Source organism: Pelmatolapia mariae, linkage group LG18 (genome assembly GCF_036321145.2).
Source record: "Pelmatolapia mariae isolate MD_Pm_ZW linkage group LG18, Pm_UMD_F_2, whole genome shotgun sequence".
In the NCBI taxonomy this organism is placed as follows: domain Eukaryota; kingdom Metazoa; phylum Chordata; class Actinopteri; order Cichliformes; family Cichlidae; genus Pelmatolapia; species Pelmatolapia mariae.
In genome coordinates, this window is record NC_086243.1 from 14437194 (window position 1) to 14450419 (window position 13226).

General features: G+C 44.3%; 1 protein-coding gene across 1 annotated transcript; it reads right to left on the minus strand.

Annotated features, from left to right (window-relative positions):
- Positions 1 to 526: 526 nt before the first annotated feature.
- wdr47a (WD repeat domain 47a) lies at positions 527 to 13001 on the minus strand. Its single transcript, XM_063462963.1, has 17 exons — positions 12792 to 13001; positions 11497 to 11666; positions 11047 to 11130; positions 10810 to 10894; positions 9278 to 9409; positions 8992 to 9168; positions 8394 to 8905; positions 8140 to 8257; positions 6518 to 6699; positions 4853 to 5098; positions 4702 to 4765; positions 4170 to 4327; positions 3567 to 3736; positions 3299 to 3469; positions 3069 to 3200; positions 2686 to 2904; positions 527 to 1551 (listed from the first exon to the last, which is right to left on the minus strand). The coding sequence occupies exons 2-17, from the start codon at positions 11652 to 11654 to the stop codon at positions 1409 to 1411; spliced, it is 2751 nt and encodes a 916-aa protein (XP_063319033.1). The 5' UTR covers positions 11655 to 11666; positions 12792 to 13001; the 3' UTR covers positions 527 to 1408.
- Between the last annotated feature and the right edge of the window lie 225 nt (positions 13002 to 13226).

Below are 13226 nucleotides of genomic sequence, written 5' to 3' on the forward strand. Positions count from 1 at the left end.
TAATCCAAAGAAGAAAAGCAAAACACAAAAACTTTGTGTAAAAGACACTTTATTGAACGTACCAGCAGTCAGACTTCAGTTAGCTTGAACTCATCTGTCACTTTTAAAAACAAGGCTTAATACAAGAGCCACTAGCATTTCAAAAACAAACTAACTGTACATACATAAACACAACTGAAATAAATACATCTATGTACGTATTAGTTTGGCCTTCGTTGTTAAAATAATATATACTATACATTAACATATAAACTTAAATAAGCATCTCTGCAAGTAAGTCAATATTAGAAGACGATGTTAAAAGGACAAAGTGCGCAGGTTAAAATAAAAAATAAAATAATATGCATATGCCCCAAACACTGGTTCTAAATAAATATCAAAACACCCGTGCTTCCATCCAGATTCCATTGTGCATACGGTCAGACCCTTGTTTGGGGAAAAGACTGCCATCTACTGATATTACACACACAGAGCAGTAGACAAGCCAAAGCTTTTGAGCACAGCCAAATCCAAACTGAATGCAAGGGCGCCCAACCAGTAATCACATGCTGTACTTCCCTTTGATACTAACATAGTAACGAGCAAGCCACTGCAAAGACACCGGAACAGCTTCAGCGCAAAAAAAAAATAAGAAAACAAAAGAACAAACACTGATTTTAAATTTAAACACACTAGCTCGTTTACACAATTGGAGCTGCAGTAATACAGTGCATACAGTAATGTTAGACACCCCACGGGGAAGCACAAGATAGCCTGACTTCCACAGATTCGGCCTCCCGAGAGGAAAAGCTCACTACTGAAAGACTGGAAAAACTACATTTTACATCAAATTTTTGTCTTTCTTAAACAATAGCAGCATCACACCAGCTGTAAAAATAATGATATGCAAAAAGAGGAATGTATGATTCTCAAAATGACTTAACAAAATTTGATCTTAAAAAAAGTTTTTTTGTTTTGTTTTTTGTTATGGAAACTGAGAACTCAAGGAAGGCACCATCATGAACAAAGCACTCCTGTCCTGTCTCTCCTACGCAACCCTTTAGGAAAAAGGACATGCAGCAACTGATTGGTGTGAGCAGAGAGCAAAAACGCAGGGCGAATTACAGGATGAAGAACGACGAAGAATCCTGCAGTTTTACTCCTCAGTGTGGTGATCAAGAAAGGAGAACATGCAACAAGTGTGCTTTTGATGTGTCCCAGGTGTGAGTCCCATTTGCTTTACTACAGACAGGAGGGAAAGGCTTGTTCACCAGTTTGTGTACCTACAAGTGTGTGTGTGTGTGTGTAAGGGTGGGACAGTGTTTACAATGCAGAGGAGCAGTAATATTTTAGGGGAATGTGTCAGATAGAAACAACTGGCTCTGTGTGTGTGTATGTGTGTGTGTGTGCGCATACAAGTGTGTGTGTGTTATGGATTGTGTGTCCAAAGTGTGACAGTGCGATCAGCAGAGGATGAGAGGAAGGACAGGTCTTGTGTGTGCCATCGGCACTGGATCACTTTGTCACCGTGTTCTCCCACCACGGTCAGAGGCAGCTGTTTGGTCAGGTCACCTAGAGAGACGGAGGAGGAGGCAGAAAACCATCAGACACGTATTAGGGTGTGGATTCTGGATTTTCTCTAACATGTGGCCTCAAATATATACATACACACTTAAATCTTTTAATATTTGGTGTTAAAGGATCTGCGACATCTTAACTAGCTGCCCACATGGACAAGCCAAATGCTTTATCGTCACACGAGACAAAGATTGTTATTTGGCCACAGTGACAAGAGGTGCAGTATATTTGGAGGCATAAAGGTGAGGCATTCAACCCTAAGAACACTGTACCAGCTGTCAAACATGCTGGTGGTAGCATCCTGCTCTGGGTTGTTTAATGTTGGGACATTGCACAAAGTGGATGGGATAATGACAAAGGAGTACTACCTCCAAATTCTTCAACTTCACCTCGAATAAACAGCTCAACGGTTAAAACTTGGACACACCCTTGGGACGTTACATTACAAAATACTCCAAAAACACACTAACATTAAAGTACATGACTGTCAAAACCATTTTATATGCTGCAGAATGTGGTCAGTTTATCCAGAGATATGTGTCTCTTTAACATCTCTGGGTATATTAGACTGTGGGCAAATCTGCAAATAATGGTAGCTGTACTGCTTTCTGTCAGCATATACCGTCTTTGTGAATCAATATGACCTGTTTTATTATTTTATTTTCTGCTTTAGCCTCACAGACAGCACAGATTGTCCAAATGTGATGTACCTATGATGTAACTCAGTCCCCTCTAGTGGCAGACCTGGAGCCAATCTCACAATCATCCTTTTAATTTATATATTTATTTAAAGGAGGTGGGGAAGAGGGGAGGTGAGGAAACCTTCTATAAAACAGGAATACTTACCATCATTATTATTATTAGTATTATTATTATTATTATTATTATTATTATTATTATTATTATTACTACAATTACTTATGATTATTAAGACTCAAAAGATTGTTTTTTCCCCCAGATGTTAGTGATGAAACAAGAGTGGCTTTTTAATGAAACATTCTTAAACTTTGTTTGAAGTGATTCTATTGAATTAAGTGCTGTTTCAGATGTTTTAACTATTGTAGCTATACCACTTTGGAGGATTGTATCCAGATGCAACCACTGTATGCGCTCTGAAGGTAGACATACCTTGGAGGTTGGTGACCACGACCTTTGTGTCATAGGAACCAGTGAGCAGGTAGTGCGCTCCGGGGGAAAACCTAACGGACCGAACGTCACTGGTGTGCGGCCGGTACACCTGGACGATGCGTCCTCCTCTGATGTCATACAGCATGCATGCGCTATCTTCCTGTCCTGTTGCTAGGAGACGGCCACTAGGATCAACTGCGACTGAGGCAACTGGGCTGCCTGTGTAGTAAAGAAGGGGTGTAGTTGTATGAACTGATAACTGTCATTATTTTCAAATCGAGAACAACAGAACCAATGATAACATTTACTATTTCTGGTATCTTGGCTCACAGTACCCAAACACTTGCTATATTAAGAGGTGAAACACATGATGCGAGCCAAACCTGAGCCATGGAAAGCAGTTCCCACTACCCGCACACAGCTGGGCACTCTGAGGTCCCAGAAACGCACCGTCTTATCTTGAGAGCCGGAAGCGATCATCCAGCCGCCCCACGTGTACAGAGACAGGATGTGTCCTGAAGAGATCACACATTGTCCACTTTCAGCATCATCCTTACTCTCTCTGACTTCCACTTTGATTTGTGCTGGACAGATGGAGGGATGGAGCAGTTACCTGTATGTCCACTGAGGGCGTGGAGACCCTGTCCTCTCTGGCAGTCTGTGGTGTAGATGTTACAGTCTCCGGCCCCGGCACTGATCAAGATGGCTCCTCCACTTTCAGGCCCCTCCATGAAGGCCAGGTCTCTTATGGTACCGTCATGCATGCTAAACTCCAGGTCTGGGCCTAGGATGCACAAAAATAAACAAAAATGAGAATACTGGCAATGCCAACAAACGGGACGCCCACCACACATTCACACATTCACACTGAGAACGCTTACCTGTGGCGTTGCACGTCTCTGCGCTGAAAGGCAGGACTTTGACATATTTGTCATTGGAGCCTGTAGCCAGCAGCTGCCCACAGTGGCTCCAGGCCACGCAGTAGATGGACCCTTTGTGGTGTTTGTTCCTCTTAAAGCGAACCACCGGCTGCTTTGTTGGACTTGAACCACTGAGGAGATTAAAAGGTGGTCAGCTACTGTATGCAGAGATGAAAATAAACAGTTACTGGTTTGAACTTTTCAACTATTTACACACTAACTTTAACTAATATGGAAGAGAAGTTTATAAGCTAACTGACAGATCAGTGACCACATGGCAACCACCAGTCGCTAGGGAAAAATGTGTATTGCACATCTAGTTGCTGGCTGTTATGTGGTCATAAAAATAAATAAATTTAAAAAAAGTCTACTTTTCACTCATATTTTAAAGGAACAGAAACAAAAAGATGGATTTTAACAGAGATGTGATGTAGCATACTAAACAAAAAAATGGAAGAGAACATCTGTTAACATTGCACATTTATTGTGTACCTACAGTATGTGTTTTACAGCGATCTGACCCTGAATTAGCTGTAATGTGTTCTGTTTTTTGATTTTTGTTACCTTGCGTCGAGCGTCTCTGGATAAGCGCACACGCGTAGCGTTTTGGAGTTGGAGCCCACAGCGTACAGCGCTCCAGACGGGTGAAAGGCAACGGCTCGAATAGCCTGAGTGTCTTCCAAAGAATGCACCGGTACAAACAAGCTTTTTGGCTTGTCATCCTGAAAACACGCCATATACGAAAAACACACATTAGCAATGAGATTACAGCACCGTAATCTCACCTGATCTTCTCTACCCTATGACATGCATACTGCTGTGACATCACTGACTCAGATAAAACTGTTATAATCCGCTTAGCCAAATTAGCATTACACTGGATCATTTTAAAGTACAATGTAAACAACAGAGAATGTGTTGAACTTTACAATCACACCACACAAGGTCAGAGCTAAACTAAAGGTAACACCTGAGTAACAACCTGAAACTGATTATTACCACCAGGTCTGTCATAACTGTTATTTTTAGTGACGGCTGTCATTCTGCTATCACCATGTGTGTGTGTGTGTGTGTGTGTGTGTGTATCCGTTCCTACCTCTTTAATTCGGGATAAAGAGCCTGGTGAGTCACCTTGTTGGCCTCCTTTTGGTTTTTGCCCACTGTAAAAAACAAACAAAAAACAGGGGTCAATAATTCAACAAGCAGGTTTAAAAAACAAAAACAAACAAAAGCAAACTCACACAAACCTCATTGTGACGACAGGGGACTCATTTGGAGGCGGTACTGGCCGACCCCCTACGGTGCGTTGCGGGGTGCTGCTGAGCACCCCTCCCCCTCGGGTCCGGCTCTGCTCGGGGGTTACAGAGGGAGGGTTGTTATTGTCCTCGGAGGCGGGCGTGTTCCCGTTGCCATTACACTGCTGCGTCAGAGACTTTACCTCCTCTCCCAAATTCTCCATCCCCACATTGAGCTCTTCCAGCTTCTGGATGGACCTGCAACAACCAAACACACGAGTTCTGTCTCCAAAGAGGCAACTTGTTTTCCTCTTTCTACTAAAGACTTGTACCCGCAGGCCGACAGCCTGGTTAGAACTACAAAGGGAAGATGACAAAGGAAAACTCAAATATTAATGTAATTATGCACAGCTAGCCTTGTGAATAATGTAGAGTGCTACGTAGACTGGGAGAGGGAGGATGGGGAGGATGTCTCTGAGGGCAAATCAAAGAGCTTTTGTCCCGCTAGAAGAAAAAAAACTAACTATTTTGTCACCTCATTTTTAATCACTGAGCAGAAGCTAACTGAAGTGGTTTTGTGGTTAGAGGACATACAGTAAAAATATACATATAACATAATGCTACTGCAGTTTTGAGAGGAATCTGGGTCTAATATTGTGTACAACACAAACACACATGAGGTGGTGGTCCCATGTGTTATGTTGTAGCTGATTAGAGCAGATGGTGCAGTATAGACAGGAGGGGGTGTGCCATGCAAGTGAACCCACATGGGACTCGTCATTTTTAGAGCCTTAATATGTTAACCTTTTCTGACAGCTGCAGGTCAATGTCATGCAGGCTTCACTTCAGCAAGCTGTCCCACAACTACCATGACAAGTGCGCCATACGACTGAACAGCTGTCTGTACCATATTTCCCTGAACGGTGAGATGAAGTCTCATTTTGGGGATCTGGTCCATTCTCCCCAGTTTAAGCTACTGCATTGTACTGTTGGTACAACTGAACAATTCAGACAACCACGGGGAGTTCAAAGCCTTCCAGATGCTTTGGTTATGCAGTCTACAGACAGATATCTGTATATGAATAAGAAGAATCTGTAAGCAAGCAAAATGTTTAGTATTGGAAGCTTTCTGGTTTCCATTTATCATCTGTTAGGCTCTAATGACCGATGACATTTGAAGGTTTTGGTCATGTGCAGGCATAAAGTCGAGCTAAAGGCAGACTGCATTTGCTCAAATTCAAACTTGACTAATGCTTAATGGAGAATCTGCTTTAATAACTTTTATCACTTTATCCACATTTGAAAACAATGACCGGCAGACTAAACAGGAAGTCTTGGCCTGAATATCCAAAAACCCAACAGGAAGCCCTGAAAATCAGGCCGTTACCTGCGGAGGCTGAGTCAGCAGTTTAGCTGACTCAGCTGACTTGATACAAAAAAGCAGGACGGGACTTTAGAATAAGAAAGTTAATGTGAATGAAAGGATGAGCTTCAACAAATAAAAGATCTTGTAAACAGCATGATTATAGTGCTGAAGTAGACGCTACCCGCCCATGTCTATGAGCCTGCTTTTGTTTCTTTGTGTGAACCACACCTCTGGCTGAATGTGCAAACAGAGAATGCACATTCCTCATCTTGCAAAGAGCATTTAAGTCATTTCGTTTGCTGCGTCCGTACCTGTTGAGGAACTTCTCTGTGAGGCTGTGCTGCATGTCGCTGGGCGGGGGCTCCTGCTGGACCCCTCCCTCCAGCAACATCTGCTGGTACATCTGCCTCTGCTGCTGCTTCTGCTCCAGGTGCTGCTGCACGCGGAGGCGCTGGCGATAATACTCCTCATACTTCTCTGTTGAGTCACGAAGCTGGGAATGAAGCATAAATATTTAATATTAGAAGCACATAATTTATACTTTATATCTTATACCTTTCTTTTTATTGAGCTGCATCATGTTGCACACAACTGAAGCGTTAACATGTAAAACAGGTGGCATGGTGTTGCAACTAACCATGAAATCAAAATGTGTTTCCACCAGACCTGACCTGGCCTGCCGTCGCAGAAATCATGATCTCTGACCGAAAAGGTCACTGATTCTAGGGTATGAATTTGAAAATCCTACGTCACCTCATCCTTGAGTTACTGTATTCACAAACTTGGGTGATTCTGCCCCCCGCCCAGTGAGGTGACAATAATACACCAGCAGCCTTTAACAACTGAGGGGTAAAAGAAAAAAAATTAAAAGAAAAAAAAAATGAAATCACAAAACTAGTAACCGGGTCGAAATATCAGCCAAAAACAAATTACTTTTTTTGACATGTACTTTCCATTATATTCAACATAATGCATCTCTACAGTGGACATCCAAACTCATGCAGAAACAATGCAAACTGTTCTAATGTAATGCTTTAAAAGAAAAAGCTGCACAAACCAAGCCACACCAGGCAGCTTCAACACTGCTCAAAGGCAGAAGTGCGATCATGTGACCCCTGCTCCGTGCCAGTTCAGGTATCAGCGGAGGAAGGAGGGGTCAGCCAGGGAGCTGAGGACAGATCATTTCCCCCCTCTGTCCTCTGCTTCCTGTCCTCGCAATCTGATGGGAACAGACCTACCGCGTGTCGGGGGGGAGGACAGAGACGCTGGCATCGCGCCAGCTTGGAAAAGAGACAGAGAACAGAGAGGAAGCGAGGGCAGGGACGTGACTGTGAGATCACAGAGGTCCCAAAGTCTGCTTCTGTTTCTGGCCTCTTTGTGTGTCTCCAAGGTGACGGGGAAGGCAGAGGAAAGCACCAGCTTCACACTGAGCTGCACAAGAGGCCCCAGAATAGAAACCATGTGACAGACAGACACAGATACTGTGTTCACGATGTGTTTACGGGCAACACGAGGGGACTGGTGAATCATTTTTGTGGCTGTGCTCCTAGGCTCTCGAGCCACATGTCCCCACTGACCCCGGATCATGACCTGGATCCACCAGCCTCATTGGTTACACAAAGCAATCGTTACAGAGCATATTATTAATGTTTAAATAGCTAGTGATGACTTTAGAAAGCATAATACAAATGTGTATGTACGATTTCCTTAATGCACTCTCATCCAGACTAGACAACAAAGCCTGGGCTGCCAATCAGAAGTGAAGAAAGACTAAAATACCAACTACAGACTAATCGGAACTGATACTGTAGGCAACACCCATTAACGAAAGAAAACAATTAGGGAAGCTTAATAAAACACAGCACTTGTTTGGAAATGTGTTCGCATGCAACAGGCCTAACAAGTTCAAAAAGCAAAAGTCGTTGATGTTTACCTCATTCCTGTCAGCGGAACCAGCTGACGGAGCGTCTTCGCCCGGAGCTGAGGCAGGACGCGTGTTTTGGGCTCCAGCTGAGCCCATCATCTTATCCACAGGTGTGTCTGTCCTCGACCTTCACCGAGAAAACACAAACCCCAGAAAATCAATCAAATAAATCAACATCAATAATGGATCTTGCTCCCTTTTGTATCTCTAGGAAAAGATTTAGAGACAGGAAATCTGTTTAAGCTCCAAATCCAAGCTCTTACGTTTCAGGGGATTCCTCAAAGATGCTGTGGCAGTCGGAGCTCTCCATCATGAGACTCCTGCTCAAGCTCTGCCCTCCTGCTCCGGGGTAGTGAAAGTTGGCAAACGAGTGGGACATCGGAGAGACCCCTTTACCCGGCGCTATTTCCCCGGCGCTCGCTCGCTTATCCTGGCCGGAGAGCCCGTAGGACAGCCCGTCCAGCGCTGGGTTCAAGGAGCGCGACATGTAGGTGTCAGCGGACTGCGGGCGGCGAAGGGGGGAGGAGGGGTATGGCGACAGCTTGCTGATGAGCGGGGTGAGGAGGTCAGCGTAGCCGGTCTTAGCAGGCTTGACCAAGCGGTCTACGTGGATGTTGAGCTGCTTCTGTTCGAAGGCGCAGGAGAAGACGGTCTGGGCGAGGTTCTGCATCCAGGAGAGCAGCGACAGGTCCAGGTCGTCGCAACCGTTACCGCACAGCATGTCGACACCCAGGAGGACCTCGCTCTCTGTGATCTCCTCGCCCGTCGCTTTGCTCTGCACATAAGCGTCCGAGAAAGACCGGTTAGAGGCACAAACTCACTCAGGCCGCAGTCTTTACGTTTAGTTTTAGCGTTTCACACCTGGCAGAACTCGACACAGCACTCATAGAGGACTCCCTTGAGAAGCAGCTGAAATAGTCGATCCCTGCTGGCCTTGAATCCAGCCTCGCTCAGCTTCCTGTCTGCAGGGATGAACTCGGCCACCATGGTGCAGGCCTCCTCGAAACACTGAACTCTGGCCGTGCTCGGGTTCCAGTCCTGAGGGGACGCCAACAGAGAAATGAGACACAAAAGAAAACACATACACAGTTTCCTCCTGCTGCTTGGATATTATGCAAGTCTTATTCTGTAACAGCAGACTGCGTGCCTTGAACTCAGCATGATTTGTGAGGCGAGGGAGTGTGAGGAGCAGACACAGCTTGCTGTAGTCGTCTTTAGACGGACAGAACTCCTCCAGGGCGTGGAGGCATTTGACAGCTTCCTGCATGGTGAACTCCAGCTGAAAACACATGAAATATATATTTTTATGTAACAGATGATCAAGGAGACGATTCTCTCTAAAAAAACAGAATCAAGCTTCTCTCAAAAAGCACACTATTGTTTTGGTTTTTGCCCTCTCGCACTGCCACGCGCTGAAAAATCACCACCAGCACACAATCAGGCCCGTATCACAAGTAATACACATCCCCAGCTACAATATTAACTGTGAGCATGCTCAGTAGTACACGATATGCACAGATGTCAAAGGAAGTGTGAGCTAATCCAGTTTAACAGGACATGATGTTAAACTGCTAAGCATCACAGGCAGCATCCACAACTACATCATGTTACAGCAGACTCACAGCTAGCCTAATTTAAGGGGATAGATGGAGTTTTCACGCAAGTCTGATTGTCTGATTATACAAAATAGTGTGTGTCTGACTTCAAATTATTAGCAATTAGGACTAACAGAGAAATTAGAATCATCTCTCATATGAATCTTTTATAGCCTCAGCAGGGGTTTATGACAATGTGAATATTTTATTATGTACATATTATTTCTGCAAAACATTTAAAAAGGCTCTGAAAGTTAAATATATCTGGACTCTTTTGGTCAGGTATATGTAATAACCCATCTATTACCAAGAAATCCAGCCATCTATCTTCCTTTTACCCAATCCAGGGGGAGTTTAGTCTATCCCAGCTGTCACTGGGCAAAACGTGGGGTACTCACTGGACAGGCTGCCAGTCCATCGCAGGGTTAACACATCGAGACAGACCACCATTCATTCATCCATTCCAATTAACCAAACATGATGTCGGAGGAAGCCGAGGTACCCACACAGCCATGCAAACTCCACATAGAAAGCCCCTGGCCGGCGAAGTCAAACCCTGAACATTCTTGCTGTGGGGCAACAGTGCTAACCACTCTACCACCGTAGCATTAGGCTTTAAAGTATATGTTCCTGATCCTTGTTCCTAATGCTGTCCTACTGGTGTACGCGATCCAGAACAAGGAGGGAGAAAACAGTCATAATCAGCTGTCACAGGTGGACAGATGATCTTTGTTAAGTGTTTTATCCACAACAGCAAACAACTTTATCAAAGGAGCAAATAAAGAGCTTAATCCAGATAATCTCTGACCGCAGTGTGGCCATCAGTCACTCCGTAAATGTCAGTGCTGCCACCATTAACCACAGACCCAGAAACATAACCCACCCACTTATAAGCAGGGAGCTTTTAAGCGGACTTCAACTGTTTCCTTTTCAAACAATACACATTACAAACAGTTTTTACCTGTTTTTATCTTGAGAGTGGCCCACCTTGTTTACAGCCTAACAACACGTGACTGTTATAAAGGTTGGAAATTCAGATTTTGTTTGGGACGTTTGAATGACAGTCTTTAGTTTTCTGACTTACGTGCTGTGGCTCGTCTTCTGCAGACATGGCGTTATTCACACACAGAGCCTCCAGAAACTTCTGCTTAAGGATGATGTAACGAAACCTGGTGGCAAAATTTAGACCTTTAACTATTTTTACATACACTTAGGAACACATTACATCACCTGTTTGTTTTAGTTATCAGCGACAAAGTGTCAAATAGGTAAAATGAACTGAATATGTGAAAAGCTGCAACAAAAAAATAGGCAGCCTAACCTTTTTCTGTCAAACTTGTCCATGCACTCCAGAGGCTGAATGAACTGCAGGACCTCATCCCACTGCCCGTCGAGGACCAGTTGCCTGAAACAAAATATTTATATGACCTATGAATGAGAAGACTCACAGTAACATAAGGGAGCAAGGGTTTTTTTGAATATCTTGTGTTTACTACAACAAAATGACAGTGTATAACAGAAACTTGACACTATTTGGTGAACCACTAAAATGTATTTTAATACTCAGATTCAGCAGACTGGCTTACTTCCAAAGCAGCACTCAAACATCCAGTGCGGAGGTGCAGTGTTACACTATCCTCACCGTAGAAGATGCTATCAGAAACACTAAACTTACTGGACTGACTGGAACAGTTTCCCATTGCTCCTACTTAACAGTAATTCTTACACACCTGTATCTAGTCTGTACAGAGTGACCATTGAGTTCACATACCTGAGGAAGAGCATGTCGTCTGAGTAGAGCCCGTTGATGACGCCGCTCTCTTTCTCCAGAGCGAGCATGCTGATGTGCAGCTTCCTGGAGTTGAGAAAGTCCAGGATCACCTTAATGATCTCCACCTCCTTCACATTTATGGTTTCCTCTGCTGTCATTGTGACGACGGGCTGCCAGTTACAGGATGAAAAAAGCAAAACACAAATGATTAAAAAATGTTGGGAGTGAAAACCGTGGACAAAGTTAGAGGCAAGGCTGAGATGGTTTGGACATATGCAGAAGAGGGATCGTGGCTATATCGGACAAAGGAGGAAAAGAGGAAAACTACAGGATGTAGTGTAGTCATGGATATAGTAACTGAGGACATGCAGAGTAGGCGTGATAGAGGAGGATGGTGGCGACAGGATGAGATGGAGGAAGAGGAGCTACTAAAGGGAGCAGGCAAAAGAAGAGGATTCATTCTCTTTGAAAAGAACAAATGTCACTGCTTTGAATATTATATTAACTGGATTCTGGGTAACACTGTCCACTTCCTGAGGATAAAATAGTAGGATTAGTTTTAATGCATCGCCAGGCACTGTGACTTCAGGATGAAACATGAAACAAATTTAGGGCCTTTTTTTTAGCAGGGAAAACAAATGCAGAAGCTTGTAAAAAGTAGATTTTAAGACTGAGATTACAGGTTTGCATTAAGTCTTCCAAAAAAAAAAAGAGGTCATTGTGTGCCAGTCTGTGTAAATGTGTTAAACACGCTAAAAACATACAACAAGCCAGGCAAAACAGAGGTTTGAAGTGAAAACATTAAGGTGTAGCCTCAGAGGTTGTGTTTACACTGGAGAAAACAGCACGTTATATGACTGTCGTGATATTATGTAGCCTCTGGTGTACTGATGGCTATCTGTCGTTGAGATCGGCGAGATTTCATTTATAAAACTCCAGATAATCACAGCCAGGCACACAAACACACACACGCACTGCAGTACCGCTAAGCTAGCCTGAGAGATGGCTAGCTAATAACACTGGCACTAAGCCACAAGTCAAACAGCATAAGAAGCTTAGGCTACTTGTTAGCTTTATATAGGTCCTGGATCCAGCCTCCGGATTATGGCAAAACCATCAAACAGCTAGTTAGTGACAGAGCTCATACAAAGCTGACTAATTTCACTGGCTGACTAGCTATAGCCAGGCCGAGGGGAGAGAGGCATCATCCGCTAGTTAGCTGGGCGGGCGGGGTGCTCACTGACAGCGTCCCCACCGACCACAGTAACCCTCCGCCGTGCTGCCATTACCCTCACCTGTTTCTGAACATACAGGGGATGAAAACGCTGGCCCTCAACGCCGCTCCGTGCTGCCCACAGCCGCTGTCACGACGGTACCGGTGCGGTATTGTCAGCGCCGTTTGTTTCGGTGTCTGTCGGTCCCTCCCTCCTCCTGGTCTCTGACGGTGTCCCCTCCTTGCTGGATCTTTCTCTGCGGTCTGTTTGCTGCCCAGCCTGCCTGCCTGTCTGCTTCCTGCAGGGGCACCGCCTCCACCCACCCATCCATCCACCCAAACTTCACACAATCAGCAGCATTAAACAGTGTATTAAAGAGATAACGGCATTTTGTGAAGGGAACGTGTGCATACAGTGATTGTGTACTGGATGAAATTGGAGGCTTTTTTATTGTTGCCTTCTTGAACGTAAAGACACACATTTAGAGATAAAAGAATAAATAAATCATACTGTGTG